The following is an 18,321-nucleotide window of genomic DNA, read 5'->3' as shown; positions in this document are numbered from 1 at the left end:
CACACACAAAAATTGTTTTAAGGTCAATCCGTGTGAAAATAAGCAAAGAGAGGCTTATTCGGGAAAACGCTTCCTGAGCACCTGCTGTACGTGTGCCAGGAAATATGCAGCAGAACAGACCCCGCCTCCTTCCTCCCTCCGCGTCCCGCTGTGGACGCGGGAGGGGCCGCTCGCTCTGGGCTCCTGCTTCTCTTACCGCCTCTGCTGCTCTGGCGGGACACTTGCCACGCGGGTTTTGAGGAGTCCCGGTAGGATGCTTTTTGCTCCCCAACTGGACTGCAAGGGCTTGGGAGGGTTGGGTCTATGTTTTCTATTTCTTCAGTGACTAGAATGCATAACTAGATACATAAATATTTAACACAGTGCATACGTTCCCAATTTCCCCCGCCCCCTGCATCTCTACAGGAATGTGATTTGAGGAAGAAAGGATTTAGGCATGTGGTTTGTGCGTTACTGATTATTTTTAGTTACTGCTATTAATAATAATAGACGTTCTATTGTTGAGCAATCTCCTGGGCACAGAGAACCATCAGGCCACTCCAGGGACCCCTGTGTGACCACAGCCCTGAGCCCTGGGCAGACCAGGGGCACTGCCTCTCTCTCTGCCTCTGCTTTTCCTTTCTAACTGAACATAGACATTGTTTCAAGTATCCATAGTCCTCATGCAGCAAATAAGACATGAGAGAAAGTCTTCTTGAGTCTCATTGAAATGTCCCTTGTTCTTACAGAAAACACTTAGAACAGAGGGTCTATTTCTGGTTTGCATCATGCAGGAGGTAATACCTGGAACTGCTGCAGCTATCTGGTGACCAAGCTCAAAATGGAGATACCAAGAATGGCAGACAGCAGAGGATATAGCAGTCAGCTGGGGCTCAGTTATGCTGCAGTAACAAATGAGCCACAAATCCCAGTGGCTTACAACCACAGGAGTTTGCTTCTCACTAAGTTACATTTCTAGCATGGAAGGGCTTTGCCTGGGTCTTTGTTCTGAGAATACTCTGTGGAGGCATCTCCTACCTGGAACCTGCTGACCTCATGGCAGAAAGAAGAGAGAAATTGTGAAACCTTGAAAAGCACCATCTAAAGTTTCTGTGTAGAAATGGTTTGTAGCCTTTATGCTCACATTTCCCTGGCCAAACTAAGTCATATGGCCAAGTCCAGCATGAGGGGGTGGTGTGGTGTAATTTTAAGACAAAAGGACAGTAAATATTTGGGAACCGTGATACATCCTGTCTAGGAATGGCAAGGACCTAAGAATCGAGGTCCAATGTCCTTGCTTCAGACTATGAGGACAAGGTGTGCCATCCGCCTGCTGGAAAGAGAGTCCTCGGCAACACAGTAGAAAATATACTTCTCAGTGTTTAAAAAAAAACCACTGGAAATGAGAGGCAGTGCTGGGTGAATGGAGCCTAAGGGGTTTGTTTTCTGTGCCTGCTGTTTTCCTGGCACAGGTGGTGAGGAGAAGCAGGGGAGAGATCAGCCCTTGCCGCCCAGAATGATGATAGGTGCTGAGGGTCCAGCAGGCCTGTGGGGCGTGTCTTCCACACGAAGCACTCCCTGGACATCCACACAGTTTCTGGACAAACAGGCAATTGCCAACATCATTTTGTCCTGGCTTTTCATCAGCTGGACTATGTTTACTGTTTGCCAAGTTGGTCCCTATTGGCCTGTAGGTTTCAATTCAGGAGCACACTTCCGCTTACGGCACTTCGGCGGGCTTCATGGATGGACCTAGAATATGGTTGTTTTATCTGCCAGATAAATCCCTGGAAGGCTGTGTCAGTACAAAGGCCTCTAACCAGCAAAGCCAAGTAAAGTGAAGGGAAACGCATTATTTTGTAAATTAAATTTCTGCTGGAAAGAGAGTCCTCAGCAACACAGTAGAAAATATACTTCTGAGTGTTTTTAAAAAAACCACTGGAAATGAGAGGCAGTGCTGGGTAAATTGAGCCTAAGAGCTTTGTTTTCTGTGCCTGCTGTTGTACCCTAGGGCCCTGTAGTTTGCCCTGCCTCTGGACTTTCCTATTACGTGAGTTTTTTTTTTTAAGTCGCCCCTCCACCCACTTCTTCGTTGCTCACACTACACGTGGTTTGGACTACGCAGGTTGGGGCAGCCCCTCCAGAGCACGTCAGTTACTTGTACACTTTTGTCCTTTGGCCTAAGAAGCTCAGGTTCTCAGATACTTTGACCCAACACATATCACCTAGTGGCCTGCAGGTTTTATAAGCAACCTCACAGAGGTCAGGAGAATTGCTGTGAAGCTGGGCAAGCTAGCAGAATGGCCAGACTCAGGGTGTGACCATTTTACTGCCTATTTATCTGGCACGTTGCAGAGGCACGTGCAGGTCCCTACTCAGCCAGCAAACGGTCCTTCTGAAGCACTCCCACCCAGCTCTCTTCCATTCCCAGCTCCTATTGTCTCCACTGGGTGCTTCAGGCAGGCTTCCCTGTGCTGGGCTTCGGCTCTCATCTCCAGAAGAAAGCTTTCCTGGGCTCTCTAAAAGTGTGGGGTGCACATGACAAAAAAATACCCCAACTGCAACATGCACACAAGTAACAGGAGCTTTGTTAGCAAGCTGCGGAAACAATGCCCAGAACTGAAGGACCTTTTCTCCCAAAACCTTGGCGAGGGAAGAGTGGGGGCCCAGCCTCAGGAAGGACTGAAGCCAGCCAGGTAATGGTAGGCTGTTGCTTCTCTGTCTCACACACACACACCTCAGCTCTGCCTCTCTCAGGAGAAGCTTCTTCTCTTCCTTCTCTGTCACTGCAGACCAGCTTCCCCACATGGCGCCAGGATAGCTGCTGAAAGTCCTCAGATTATATATTTTCCAACTCCAGCACCACAACGAGAGACTGACCCTTTTTCTCAGTTCAAGTTCTACCATCCCAGGCCTGGCCTTGGTCAGATGCCCAGAGAGAGATCTGCTCACTTACTATTCCCGCCCCACCTCACCCCCAAAATATTCTCCTCCTTTCAAAAATAATTTGAGGGAATGCTGATGTTGGCTAGGTTCGGTTTTTACCAAATGAGCTATGTATACAAACAACCATCTGCATCTTAAATTGTGTGTCCTGCCATCGACAAGCAATGGGGTAGAAATCATAAGACAATACTTTCTTTCTGTTCTGACATAATAACCTTGCTCTTAGGCACTTTCCTGCATCCTTTGGCTGTCTTGGGGTGTCTTCCTCTGAATGATTAAGGATTATCTGTACTTGGAGCAAGGGTCTAACTCCACACATGAGCAGACCTTCCTCTGAGCCTCTCATCAGATGAAATTTAATTTACAAAATAATGCGTTTCCCTTCACTTTACTTGGCTTTGCTGGTTAGAGGCCTTTGTACTGACACAGCCTTCCAGGGATTTATCTGGCAGATAAAACAACCATATTCTAGGTCGGTCCATGAAGCCCGCCGAAGTGCCGCAAGCAGAAGTGTGCTCCTGAATTGAAACCTACAGGGCGATAGAGACCAACTTGGCAAACAGAAAACATAGTCCAGCTGGTGAAAAGCCAGGACAAAACCATGTTGGTGATTGCCTGTTTGTCCAGAGACCGTGTGGATGTCTAGGGGGTGCTTCGTGTGGAAGACACGCCCCACAGGCCTGCTGGGACCCTCGGCACCCATCATCATCCTGGGCGGCAAGGGCTGATCTCTCCCCTGCTCCTCACCACCTGTGCCAGGAAAACAGCAGGCACAGAAAACAAACCCCTTAGGCTCCATTCACCCAGCACTGCCTCTCATTTCCAGTGGTTTTTTTTTTAAACACTCAGAAGTGTATTTTCTACTGTGTTGCCGAGGACTCTCTTTCCTGCAGGGAGATGGCACACCTTGTCCTCATAGTCTGAAGGAGGGACATTGGAGCCCAGCCTGGATTTGCTGCCGGGCTCCACTCCATGCCAGGTGTGCTACTTTACTAGGGCTACAATACTGAAGAACACAAGTGGGGGACAGACGACGGTGCTCTCTCAGTTCAGGAGGCCCCAAGTCCCAGATGAAGGTGTTGCCATTTGAAGGTTGTGAGGGAGAATCTGTTCAAGCCTCTCTCCCAGCTCTGAAGTTTTACCGATGGCCTGTGGCACTCCTGGACTCCTGCTGAGTCACTGTGATCTCTGCCTTCATTTCCATGTTCTCCCTATGTTCATGTCTGTGTCCTAATTTCCCCTTTTTATAAGGACAACACTCATATTGGATTAGAGGCCCACTTCTGTCCAGTATGACCTCATCTTAACTAATTACCTTTGCAATGGACCCTATTTCCAAATAAGGTCGCCTTCTGAGGTATTGGAGTTAGGACTCCAACATATGGATTGTAGGGAGATGCGATTCAGCTCATAACACGTTTCTCAGCTGCTCGGATCATCAGTTTCTTCTCTAAAATTAGGGTACTATACCTACCGTGTGGGGACATGTGAGGAATGAATTTGATAGTTTAGCACAGTACCTGGCACACAGAAGATATTCGAGACCTTTTCAAATAATTGCAGGACTCCAAGCTTCTTACTTAATTGCAACTAGATCGGTTTGGCCTTTCATGGCTTTATTTACTGGGTTCCACTTGCGATTAGAGAAAAACTTCTGCTACTTTAATTAAACAAAAACTAAAAACACACTGATATAAGAAGAGCAGCATGTTATACTGCAGAGAGTCCTATGCTAAGATCAGAAAAACAGGGTCCAGTCTTAACGCGGGCAGGTCCTCAAGAGCACGGTGACCCTGAGCCTCAATGCCCTCAGCTGTGACATGGGTTAGCTACCAGCCCTCTCTGCTGTATGGAACAGCAAGGAAACTAATATATGTAAAAGCCCACTATGGAATGTACACTGTGGAAAAGAGGTGACGTGCTGACCTGCCACACTGACAGGAAATAAGAGAAGGATTCCCTGCACAACCACACCAGTTCTCTCCCGTTTGCCGACTCTGTGTCTGATTGATGGCAACGCCACTGCCTCCGTCGTTCACGTCGCCTTATGGGGCACAAGCGGCCCTGAAATGCCTCTCTCGCTCGTTAGACCTCCTGCTACCACAAAATCAATACAAATGTCTCCGGAAGAATCAAACATCTTCAGTCCGCCCCACAGCTATAAATGAAGCCAAGTCCTGGGGCCTGCCCATCAATTTGGCTGTATCAGGAAATGTGGGGAACAGGAGACAGAGCAGAAGAGAGAAAACAATGTCAAAAGAAGTCAGGATCCCAAACCCTGACAGGTTTTACCATTTTTTGTTTATTATAACCTCCTTTTTCACCATGGAAAAACCTGTCTCCGAGAGCCCCTTGGAAATGCCTTATTAGAAACATAAAGTCTTGAAAGGTGATGCGTTGAATTGCATCCTCTCCTCCCAGTGCATTCATGTGTTGAGGTCCTCACCCTGGTACCTCAGAATGTGGCCTTATTGCAGATAGGGCTGTTATAAAAATAATTCATTAAGATGAAGTTGTAGTTGGATCAAGCCCCTAACCCAGCAGGACTGGTGTCCTTACAAAGGGGAAATTTGGACACGGACAAGCTCACAGAGAACATGAAGGTGGAGGCAGAGTTCAGGGTGACGCAGCGAAGCCAAGTAGTGCCTGGGGTGACTTCGGACCTCCAGCAGCCAGTGGGGGACAGGCCGGCGGCTTCTGCCTCACCGCCCTCAGAAGGCATCGACCTGCTGACAGCTTGGTCGAGGACCCCAGCCTCCAGAACCATGCAAAAATGAATTTCCATTGTGCAGGCTACCCAGTCTGTGGTACTTTGACAGTGGCCCAGTGAAGCTAATAAAAAAGGAGTTGATACACATATGAAAGATAAAGGACAGGTTCAATGAAACTGTCCAGTGCCATTTAATGAATTAGAAAGACTCTGGGCATTTAGATGTGAATTCAAAGAGAAGAAATATTTCTCCTTCCAAGGAATGTATTCCAAGAAGATAGGCATTCAGGAGTCAAGTTTTAGGGCTTTAATCAAATTCCAACACTTTTTAAAGAAAAGTGTCACTAATGTGGTGATGTCAAGTCTTGAAGTTCTGGTTTTTATTTGTTTCCTACATTCACGCTAAACCCATGACCCAAGAAACAAATGGTCAGGTGTCCCAGAAGCAGCCTTCTGAGATCAGGGATTGTCCCAGGGCCCGCTGTGCAGAAGGCTCCCCTCTTCCCTGCTCTCCCTAGAGACATTTCAGGGAAGGAGAGTTCAAGGGCATTTAGCACATTCACTGGCTGGAAGAGACCCAAGGATCTGGTCACCCACGGGCCACGGGCCCTGGGCCTCCCCGTGGAACACCAAGTAGAGGATTAGGCTTGCAGAACCCCACGAGCTCAGTGCAGGAGGAGGTAAATGAGGGGGATGTTCCTGTCGCCAAGGAGCAGGCACAAGTGGAATGGAGCTGCCCAGCAGGCCACAGCCTCTGTTCTATTGCGGCAAAGCTTCCTTGAGCATCTTGGTTCTCAGAGCCTAGAATCCATGCCTGTAGGACTGCTCTCTATTCTTTGAGTTCTGGTGCAGAACAAAGGCCCAGGGATCAGCTGGCCTTGGTTCAAACCCATCTCTGTCAGTTACTAGCTGTGTGACCTTGGGAAAGTTACTTAACCTCTCTCAGTCTCCCTTTCCTCAACTATATTATGGAAGCAATAGTAGTGACTTTGGGTTGGGTTGAGAAAATAATCCATCTAAAAGGATTAGCACATCTTCAGGTCCACAGAAGGTTCTCAATCCATGTCAATTCCTTAATAGGGTCACTGCCACATCTGATAAAAAAAATCACCCTCCTTCCTGTCCTCTGGAAAGCATCCCTCAGCTTGTTAACCAAACCCACTCTCCCTGTCCACAGCAGCAAGGAAAATCTCTCTTTCTGTTGTGGTGGACCAGAGCAGACCACTTGAGAAATTGATCACTAGATATTGATGACATTCATTTGTACTAGTGGGATGGAAGGAAATCATGTTTCCTTCCCCACATCAAAGGTCCAGGAGCAGGCCCCTGGTCTACGGGTTAGAGAATTAGGTAGCTTGTTCCTCTGCATCTGCAGAGAGAGCATTTTTACACTTCGCCTAAAGATGTGGCACAGAGGTACTGTAAGTAAGCTGGATGGCCGGAGGATTGCTGGGAAATCACATTCTTTCAGAATCAGTTTGCATCTGAATTTGGGAAGAGTAACTGAGAGCAGATGAAGTCGGTGTTACTGAATTCATAGCCAGCCAACACATCTCTGCCCACATGGCCAGCAGTCAGTCAGACTGCCTGGTTACATAGAGCAAACACGTCTGTCTCTAACTGTTAGGTCAGGAAATGCTGTACTTAAATTGGCACATAAATAAATAGACACGGATCACTAGTAAACTATATTAAAGGACTTTGTTAAGGTTCCTTTTCTTATACCCAGGTCATTATGGAAGAATTTTTTTTTCTTTTTAATGTGAACTCATAGGCATTTTTTTTTTCAAATACCAAAGAGAAATACTTTCTTATCACAGGCTTTCAGAGTTATCATCTGTTTTGTAATGTCAAAATCAACAACTGAAACATAGATATATTAAGACACAAAGTGATGAAGTTACTCTGGAAGCCAAGTTAAACAGACATTTAAATTTGTTTGAGGAGGGAGGGGAGTGAATGTGTACAGAGAAGAAAAAGTCCTGGAAGTATACACACCAAAATGTTCCGTCAAATTGTCCCCTGCTGGGGCATAGACTTGTGAGCGATTTTATTTTTGTTGGTTCATTTCTTTTCCTTTAACTTCCATTAGTCTCTCCAAGTTTTCTGAATCGAGAATCTGTGTTGCTTCTTCTTAAGGACTTTTGAGGGCAGTTTTAGATGCACAGCAATACTGAGCAAAGGTGCAGAGATTTCCCATATTGCTCCCACCCCACAAGTGTACAAGCCCCCCTGCCCCGGGCGTCCCCATCAGAGTTGGACATAGGTCACAGCTGATGGACCCACACTGATGCATCATTATCTCCTAGAATCCGTCATTTACACTACAGCTTACTTTTGGTGTGAGCATTCTGTGGGTTTGGATAAATGTCTGATGGCATGTACCCACCATTATATTACCATAGAGAGTACTTCACGGCTCAGAAATTCCTGTGCCCTGCCTATTCATGCCTCTCTACTAACTTCTGGCAACCGCTGGTCTTTTTACCATCTCCATCATTTTGCGGTTTCCAGAAGGTTGTAGAGTTGGAATCATACAGCAGTAGCCTTTTCCGATTGGTTTCTTTCACCCAGTAATATGCATTGAAGATTTCTCCACGTCTTTTCATAGGTTGGTAGCTCATTTCTCTTAGGCGCTGGATCATATTCCATTGTCCGGATCGACCACAGTTTATTTATCCACTCGCCTACTGAGGGACATCTTGGTTGTTTCCAAGTTTAGACAGTTATGAATAAAGCTGCTGTAAATATCCATGTGCAGGTTTTGTGTGGACATAAGTTTTCAACGCCTTTGGGTAAGTACCATGGGCCACAAGTCCTGGATCATACGGTAAGAGTATGTTTAGTTGTGTAAGAAACCACCAAGGCGGGTCCCAAAGTGGCTGTACTGTTTTGTATTCCTACAGCCACCAGTGAGAGTTCCTGTCACTCCACATTCTCTCCAGCATTTCGTGTTGTCAGTGTTCCAGATTTTGGTCATTCTAATAGGTATGTAGTGCTATCTTGTCATTTTAATTTCCGTTTCCCTGATGACACAGGAAGCATCTTTTTGTATGTTTATTTGCATCTGTATATCTTCTTTGGTGAGTGGCTGTTAAGGTTGGTGGGGTTGGGGGTAGGGGAGGCACAGGATTGTCACTGCCTCCATGAAGCAGAGCCTAGTTTACTGTTCCGGCCTTATCAGCCTGCACTTCAAGTTCATCTTGTAGCTTCTGTTCATGACTTTGTGCTTCAGGCTTTAAAAATTATTTTCCTTTTGCTCCCTCTTATTTGCCCACTTTGGTTAAATGATTTGACAAGACCACTTGAACAGAACCAGTGACTGGACAGGGATGACAGAAAGCAGGCTCGCCTGCAGCTTGAAAAAAGTACAGCCCACTTCCTTCCCTTTCTGTGACCGTTCAACTTTTTCAGACGGTTCTTACACATGTCTCATTTCCTCCTTATAACACCACAAGGCAGGAAGAGCCCCTGTGAATAACAAGGAGGGTCACGGGCACAGGCTCCAGGGTCACAGGCCTGACGGAAATCCAGCTGGGCCCTCTGCTGGCCGTGCGATCTGGGGAACGCACTCCACTGCTATGAGCCTCACTTCCCTCAACCGTAACGTGGGGATAGTAACAGCATCAGTTCAAAAGGTGGTTCAGTTCCTATTTCAGGGGGTTATTGTGAGGATCAAATGAGGTAATCTTGTCTGGCACACAGTAAGCCCCTTACAGATGGGGAAAATTGAAGCTCCACTCGGGTGGCTTGCCCCAAGACTCAAACTCAGGTCTTCTAACTTCCAATTCCGCTACATTTCAAGGCTTCGGTTTTGCGGGATTCAAATAAGACAGGCAAGTGGCTGGATGAAATGAAAATTCATTTAAGATGAAAAAACAGCGCAGGAATGTGGCTTAGAGCGGGAAATTCAAGGAGAGGAGATAGACCTCACCCAGACAAGAGCCAGGAGGGTCAGGAAAGAAGAGGAGCAGAGACGGCTGCCAGGGGCGCTAAGGCGCTGAAGTTCTCATTTTCCAGAAAAAGAAACTGAGGCCTGAGGAAGCCACCTGCACCTCCAGCAGTTAGAGCTGCAGAAATCTGGAAGGAACCACCACACGCTGGAGAACTTCCTCATCCCGGGGAGAGCGGCTGATCAACCACCACATCAGCCTCGGCCTCCCGGGCTCACGGTGGTATTTTCAGGAGAGACTTCAGACTCCGCCAGCTGCCCACAGCTGCAGAAGGACACGCGCGGCCCGCGGAGGGAGGAAAGCACAGAGCACACAGCACGCCACGTTCTCCTCCCTTTTGTTTTATCTTCATCCCTCTAGGAACAGGAGACAGATAACCTTTCCCTAATCCAAAATCCCAATAAAAAGAAACTCTCTCTGAAAAGTACACAGTGTTTGGGAAGGTTTACTATTTAATAGACTTCAAAGATTTTCATCAGGCCTCCAATTTCTCTGTGTGTTTTGGAGGCAGCGAGGGGAATAATATTAGCTGAATAGAAGGTCACTGCCACAAGAATTGTTTTTAGCCAAATAAATTTGACATAGCAGGTGGAAAGCGCTAGAGAGATATTAAGTTGCTGATAATGCCCTGGAGCAGGTGCAACTATCATTTCTCACACACCCAGGCAGGAGACAGGAAGCCCTTTCATTCTCTGCTTGCTAGACATTTTTTTCTTCTCTATTTTTATTCTTGTTCTACGTTCTCGTTCCTGTTTCCTCTGTAACTTCAAGCTTCATCTGGCTTTGCAACCATGGACATTCCCGCTGAAATATTGCTTTCCTGGTCCTCCAACGTGAGTGGACCTCAGAATTCTCTGGGGGCCCTGCTGAGACACTGATTGCCGGGCCCCATCCCCGGAGTTTCTGATGCAGGTGGTCTGGGTGGAAACTGAGAATCTGCATTTCTAACAAGTTCCCAGCTGCGCCTGCTGCTGGTATAGAGACCACTCTAGAGATGGACTTGCATAGAGACGCTCCCCCCGGGCTCCGCCTCCAAATCCCTGTGCACTTTTGTCTCACTGTGGTTCTGGTTCCGAGGAGAGCTTCCTGGTCAGTGGCTTTCCACTCAAGACCCGAAGATCCAGCAGTGAAGCTTCCAGGAGCCTCTGGGAGTCAACTGGAGAGCCGGGCAATGCCAGAGGGCACCATGTCTGGAGTACCTAGTCCCAGAGTGGTCCCAGAAGACACTGGGCCCTTTCCCCACTCCCAAAGGGGGTGTGTCCTGAGGCTGGTGATGTGTCTGGGCTGGCCCTCCACAGGCAGCTTTGATCGGAGGCCCTGGCACTCCCAGAACACCTGGAGCCGAGCTACTCTCCCAGCCGTCCCCTGACCCAGGAATGCCAACGCCCTCCAAGGGATCTCCATCACCCAGGAGCAAGACTGTCACTTGGCCCCGGTGGGCCTGGAGGTGGGAAGGGCTGGTCCGGTCATTTGTCCAGGGCATTGGGTATTCAAGATCCAAGAACTCTGAGGTCAAGTCTGAAAGGCAGTCCTCCTCTGAACAGTTGAAAAATAAATAAAACATAAGGCTCATTTCAAGTTCCTCAGAAGGAAGGTAGCAGAAATCATGGAAAAGATTTAAGTTGTTTTCAGTTGAAAATAACAGATATATGAGATTAGAAATAATATATTTTTTTTCCAAAAGGATTAAGTGGAAAACTTATTCCGGTCCTCAGGACATTCTTAATTTCCTAGCAGGCTGTCCATTTAAGAGAAAACCATGAATACTCATGACTCTCCTAAATCACAATTCAAGGAGAATACAGTTTTCCCAGGAAGCTTCTGGTGAGTTTCCGTGCGCTGTTCTCTCAGGTGCTGCCCTCGTGTGGCTATGTGGACAATTGCAACTACAGCTTTTGAATTGATAGCACTTCTCTTCAAACTAAAGGGAGCAAAGCCCAGGAATCGACTTCTCCCACCAAAGGGAGAAAGGTGGTGGAAGTCGGCCACAGCCCAGACGTCTCCAAAGGTCTGAGAGCGTTTTATGAGTATTGCTTGAAATGTTTTGGGTGCAGAGGAGGTAAGAAAAATCATCAAGGCAGGTAATTTTGATTTTGACGTTATTAAGAGGAAATATGGAAAGTGAGACAGAAATCAGGTTTATGTATGTGAATATGTATATGTACATATACTCATATGCATATGCACATACATACATATGTGTTGTGTGTATAGGAGTATATGTAAGGAGAGTGAGAGACGGGGGTCAGGGGTTGGAGGGTATTTTTCTCCTCTGCCCATATGGACGAGCAGGAAGAACAAGTTCTGTCCCGGGTTCCATGGTGACAGGTTCATGAACTTGGACAGATAACAACCTTTCAGGGCCTCAGCTGCCTCCCTGGAAAATGTTGTCATTGAATAATCTCTAAGGTCCCTTCCTATTCCAAATTCTAATTCTACTTAAAACAAACAAAATTAAAGAGAAATCCTTTCCCTTCGCTGATTTCACATGCCGGAGCTGACACACGTGCCACCCCTTTACCTGCTTTCTTCCTTCCTTCCTGCTTCTCTGTACACATCTTCTAGTAAAAGACTCTTCATGCCATCATTTTGGCTTATTTGCATTCTACCCTCTTTTTGCACCCAGTAGGATTTTCAATATTATATAGTGAAAGTTTTGTTTTTCTTTTTGAATCTCAGTCAAGGGTATTCCCATTGCTTGTCTCTGGTGTTCGTTGGCTTTGTTTTGTTTTCTTCTTTTCACACTCCCCTAAAATTTCAGCGTGTATCTCACCATGGCCTGCACTGTGGTAAATTATAAGTCCCTGCTCAGAAGCTGTTGGTGTCGGGCTTCATCACAGAGCTCTTCTTTCAGGCAGGATGTAACCCAGAGTCATTCATTGCTTAATTTGAAGATCAGTTTAAAGCACTGATTCCCAAAGTGATCTAGGTCCCCTTCCTCAGAGTCCCTGAGGGCCTCCCAGGGGATCTACAAGGTCAGTGTTTTTCATAATAATACTAAGGCATTATTTCCTTCTTTACTCTCTCATTGCGTACACTGGAGTTTTCCAGAATCTGCATGATGCGCAGTACTGCAACAGACTGAAAACAGGAGAACTAAGAAGCAGATCTATCTCCATTGTGCAGGACATCAAAGAGATTTGCAAAACTGCAACACGATGACATTCTTGTCACTAAAACTTTTGGTTTTGAAAATATAGGTATTGCCCATAAAAATATGTTACATTAACATGTAATAGACCTGTTGTTGTTTAAATGAATTAGTGAATATTTAAAATTTCTTTCAGCTTCTAATACAGTAAATATCAATAGCTCTAAGCCACATAACAAACAAAGGCTCCACGGGGTCCCCATCTGGTGCCTCTGTCACCACCTTCCTGTCTACTCCTTGATGAAGTCCTGCTGATGTTTGCTTGATCCTTGTGGATCCAGGATGTGGGAGTTTCCGTGCTAAAACCAAGAAAGTCCCAAGCAAATCGGGAGAGGCTGGTCACCCTACTTTGAACCTATGGTTTGAGCTTGTCAGCTTTGAGCTGCACTGGAGGGGACCTGGCTGGCACATTTTGGGGAGCCTCTCCTGCCAAGAGTAAGACTTTCCCTTGGGCCAGTCAGAAGCCCCAGAGAAGGACTTCCTGCCTTCTTCCTGGAAATCTAAACCTGTCTGCCCAGGTCCTGGGAGCCCTCAGAATGCAGAGTTCAGACAGCCCTTAACCTTCTGGACTCTGGCATCTGCGTCCCCGGTCCCTCTCCCAGCCCCAGTGCGTCAGCTTTGCCCACTCCCAATTTTACAGGAAGGTACCGCAATGCCAAACAGCGCCGTACTTTCACAACACTGAGGGGGTGAGGACAGGAGGGACTTTCTCCTTTGTGTCCCCACCCCCTTCAGCAAAGACAGTCTTTCCAGAAATCCCCAGCACACTTCTCCTTGGTCACTGTCTCATTGGTCAGGGCTCGGTCACTGGACTACACTTGGACAGTCATCGGCAAACACCATAGGAGGACAAAACTGGCTTCAACTGACTGTGAGCCTTTCGGTCTGTTTGCACTCATTGATCCTGGAACATCAGGTTTGTTCAGCAAGACAGGTAGGGACGTGAGTGTGGGTAGGCCACCAGAAGGGCTGCCTGTCAGCACATATTAGCACAGCATTGATCGAAGTCCCAGGTGGGGTCTAGGGACTAATGTTCCAAAGGCTTCTTGCCCCTTTCAGTGCCCTGAACCTCTCCGCTTTGAGCTTCACTGCAAGGGGACCTGGTTAGGCCAACGAAGAGAAAGACTGTAATAAAGCCGAGCAATCCAACACCTGGTGGACAGGGTTTGCCTGGCTGTATGAGGAGCCTCCTTCTGCGAAGGAATTCATCTAAAGGAAGGAGGGGTTGATCCCATCACTGTGTCAGCTGCCATTTATTCAACACCTACCATGTGCCGGTCATGGTGGTAAGGGCCAAGACACAGTGCTGCCCAGGACAAATGTAGAGAGGAAGCAGCTGTCACTCCGCTCACCTTCCATCCCAGTGCCCACAGACTCAAAGGGCATCCAGGAGAGAGGGCGGACCTCCCGGAAGGAGGAACTCGGCAGGGCAGTTTCTATAAAAGCAGGATGAGCTCCCAGCAGCCCTGCGTCCGAGCCTGAATGAAAACGCACAGACAGCACAAGTGGGGACAGAGGGGATCTATCTGCTGTGGCATTTGTGGAGACCTGAATGGACACAGTGGCCTGAGTACCACACCTGCCCAGAGAACTCTAGAAGAAGTGGCCGGCTTTGGGGAGCAGAGAGGGGGACATCAATAGGTGAAGCCCTGAGCAGAGCCAGCCCCAGAAAAAAGGAAATAGCAGAGCCCAGGTGTTCACAAGGCAAGTGAGAGCTCCCTGGACCCTCCCAAAACCAGTCAAGAGGAATTTAAAGAGGGCTGGATTCTTTTAGGTCCACCAGGGGTGACTCTACACTGCTGCTGTGACCCTTTTTTATCCACATGTTGGCACATGGGGCTGAAACATGGATCCCAGAATTAGAATAGGAGCCCCCCAATTGAAGTTCCCTCTTCTCTGATGCTGCTGCCTCTCTAAATTTTTTGACTTTGTTATTATACAAACTTTCAACACATACCAAGCTAGAGAAAACAGTATAATGAGGTCCTATGTACCCATCACCCAGCTTCAAAAATTATCACGCCATGCCAATCTTGTCTCATTTATCCCACCTCCTCCCAATGTTATTTTGAGGTTAATATGAGATTTTACATCATTTTGTCCATAAATATTTTGGTATTTATCTAAAACAGAAAGGATTTAAAAAAATATGTAACCACAATACCATTATCACATTAAAAAATGAATAAGTTCTTAATATCATTGAATACCTAGCAGTGTTCCAATTTTCCAATTGTCTCATGAATGTTTTATGCTTTCTACAGTTTGTTTCAGAATCCAGATATGGTCTACACAGTCTATAAATGTTAAAGTTCTGGGAAACTTTAGATTGAAACAAAAGCCAGAACAAAATTGGACTTTTCTATCCCTACTTTATGTTTTATAACATTGCAATAGTGGAGAGAGTATTTTTTTCCTTATTAAAAAAACACCTTTCAAAGTCTATGTTAGTAACAGGAAAGCTATTTTCACAGGCCCCAGGTTTCTAGCCTCCTAACTAGAAGCACTTGGCAATGGGGCTGCCCAGCAATGTTGGCAGGCCAGTCGTCTCCCACAGGGGTCCGTCCGGAGTGCAGTGTTCCTCCTGCAAATGCCACCTGCTCTCAACACCTCCTCCGAGGCCCGGTTAAGTCAGAGTACCAAAACAGCCGCCAGGGGGCTCCCAAGGCACTTGATGGACTTGGGGGTTACCCCAAAAGCCAACTTGGCATGTTTCATCACAGACTGAACATGTCAAGATAGGACCTGTCTGCTTGCTTAGATTGGATTCTGCCTGCAGAATAGACCAGACCTCAAGAAGACGTGGCTCATTCCCCAAGACAAGCTTAGCTGTCAATTGCCCTGACAGACGATTTGAGGTTCGCAGCCATCTCCGCCCCCCAGTGGTCTTCCTTGGGATCCACTGGGAGGCGAAGAGCATGCGCAGAGATGGGGAGCATTCTGTGCTAAGCATCTCGTACCTCCATGATTGCGCATAAACCCTTCAGTTATTAAGTATGCAAAGAAAGCATTATTATAAGTGATGATAGACATCTATAAGTAGGATAGTTAACATAAATTACACACCAGGAAGGAACACAATTCTGACAACATGGACATGCTCTTACAAGTCTCTCCCATCTCTACGCCTCATTGCTGGAAACCAAGGGGCTTGGGATAGAAGCTACTGGCTAAGACGTCTTCCTTCTCTCTTAAACAGTTTGTTGAGGGATTGTATTCGTTTGCTAGGGCTGCTGTAACGCAGAACCACAAACCAGCTGGTTTAAAACAAGAGCAATGTTTTGTCCCACTGTTCTGGAAGGCTGAAAGTGCTCAGTCAACATGCCAGCGGGGCTGCCTCGGAGGGCTCTGGGAAGAATCCTTCCTTGCCTCTTCCAGCTTCTGTGTCTGCAGCAGTCCTTGGTATTCCTGGGCTTGGAGATAGCTCTGTTCTCCCTGGGTGTCTTCATATTACCTTCTCTCTGTGTGTATCTGTCTCTGTGTCCAGACTGCCCCTTTTTATAAGGACACCAGTCAAAACAGATTAGGGCAACCGTACCTCACCCCATGACCTCATTTTAACTTGATCACCTCTGTAAAGACCCTACCTTCGAATAAGGCCCCATTCTAAGGTACTAAAGGAATTTGGACTTTATATTTTTTGGAGACACAATTCAACCCATAACAGGGACCATATTGCAGAACAATGTTCGGGAGGCCTGTAATGGCAAACCCACGAATTGTGCAGACTGGTGTTTACACCATCCTGGAGTTACAAGTCTACAAAAGTATCACAATAACACAAAAGCAACTACGATATAAAAAGCCACATGCTGTGATTTTACTAAGAAAAGCAAGCGCTTTAACCCAAATTACATTAAATTCACTACATTTGATCAAGGACCTGAATGTAAGTCATGAAACCATAAAACTCATAGAAGAAAACATAGGCAAAAATCTCTTTAATGTAAACATGAGCAACTTTTTCCTGAGCACATCTCCTCAGATAAGGGAAACAAAATAAAAAAATGAACAAATGGGACTACATCAGACTAAAAAGCTTCTGTAAAGCAAAGGACACCATCAGTAGAACAAAAAGGCATCCTGCAGTATGGAAGAATATATTCGTAAATGACATAGCCAACTAGGGGTTAACATCCAAAATATATAAAGAACTCTTAAGCCTCAACACCCAAAAAACAAATAAACTGATTAAAAAATGGGCACAGGACCTGAACAGACACTTCTCCAAGGAAGAAATACAGATGGCCAACAGGCACATGAAAATCTGCTCCACATCGCTAATCATCAGGGAAATGCAAATTAAAACCACAATGAGATATCACCTCACACCAGTTAGGATGGCCAACATCCAACAGAAAAGAAACAACAAATGCTGGCGAGGATGTGCAGAAAGGTGAACCCTCCTACACTGCTGGTGGGAATGCAGCTGCCGTGGAAAGCACTATGGAGGTTCCTCAAAAAAGTAAAAATAGAAATACCATTTAACCTAGTAATTCCACTCCTAGGAATTTACCTGAAGAAAACAAAATCCATGATTCAAAAAAGACATATGGACCCCTATGTTTATCACTGCACTATTTACAATAGCCAAGATATGGAATCAACCTGTCTATCAATAGATGAATGGATAAAGAAGAGGTGGTACACATACACAATGGAATATTATTCAGCCATAAAAAGAAAAGAAATCCTCCCATTTGCAACAACATGGATAAACCCTCAGGGTTTTATGTCAGTGAAATAAGCCAGGTGGAGAGAGACAAATACCAAGTGATATCACTCATTTGTGGAGTATAGAAACAAAGCAAAACAGAAGGAACAAAATAGCAGTCGACTCATAGACACCAAGAAGGCACTGGTGGTTACCAAAGGGGAGGAGTGGGGCAGGGTGGGGGGAGAGGGAGAAGGGGATGAAGGGGCACAATAATTTGAAATCATAATATAGTTTGGTCAAGAATACAGTTAATGACTCTAATACCTTACTATGGTGATGGACAGTGACCACACTGGAGTGGGGTGAGGACCTGATAATATGGGTGAGTATTGAACCACTGTGTTGTATGTTTGAAACCATCCTAAGATTGTATATCAGTGATACTTTAATAAAAAAGTTCGCTACATCACTACATTTGATTTCTTCCTATGATCACTGATAGAGAAAATACAGGACAAGACCCAAAAAAAACCAGATTTTTTTTTTTGCTAAGAACATACATCGAGGCTGACTATTGTGCTATAAGTAGATTATCACAGAATTCTTTTATATAGTAAACGCTCAGAACTCTCCTCTAAACACTCAGAACTCTTATATATTAAACACAGAGAACTCGTACAGCTTAAACATTTGCAAAATCAGATTCACACCCTTTTCCAAGAACACGAACATTCCTTCCATAAATGAGGCCGCCCCCGCTTTTGCGCATCACCACCAGCAAAGGGCTGTCCACTCCTTCTTGGCCCTGCAGGCCTGGTCCCAGCTGCCTGTCTCAGCCCCTGACACGGCTTCTCAGTGAGCAGCCTCAGGGCCGGCCCGGCGATGCCGGTCAGCAAACAGCGTCCTGAGAAAAGAGAGAACTGGA

The 18,321-nt window shown here is 46.3% G+C and overlaps 1 protein-coding gene and 1 long non-coding RNA gene across 2 annotated transcripts in view; one reads left to right on the top strand and one right to left on the bottom strand.

The window, feature by feature from the left end:
• Positions 1-168: 168 nt before the first annotated feature.
• Positions 169-8,623, top strand: LOC140843452 (uncharacterized). Its single transcript, XR_012121242.1, has 2 exons — positions 169-248; positions 8,247-8,623. It is a non-coding gene; the product is annotated as an uncharacterized lncRNA (long non-coding RNA).
• A 9,359-nt stretch (positions 8,624-17,982) lies between these two features.
• LOC118971938 (O-acyltransferase like protein-like) overlaps positions 17,983-18,321 on the bottom strand; it is a 69,077-nt gene continuing 68,738 nt past the window's right edge. The window contains 1 exon segment of the mRNA XM_073213292.1: positions 17,983-18,316. Within this exon segment, the coding sequence (XP_073069393.1) occupies positions 18,101-18,316 (216 nt within the window). The 3' untranslated portion in view covers positions 17,983-18,100.

Source organism: Manis javanica, chromosome 9, assembly GCF_040802235.1.
Source record: "Manis javanica isolate MJ-LG chromosome 9, MJ_LKY, whole genome shotgun sequence".
Classification (NCBI taxonomy): Eukaryota; Metazoa; Chordata; class Mammalia; order Pholidota; family Manidae; genus Manis; species Manis javanica.
The sequence above is the reverse complement of the archived record's forward strand: the minus strand, read 5'-3'. Positions and strand labels throughout refer to the sequence as shown.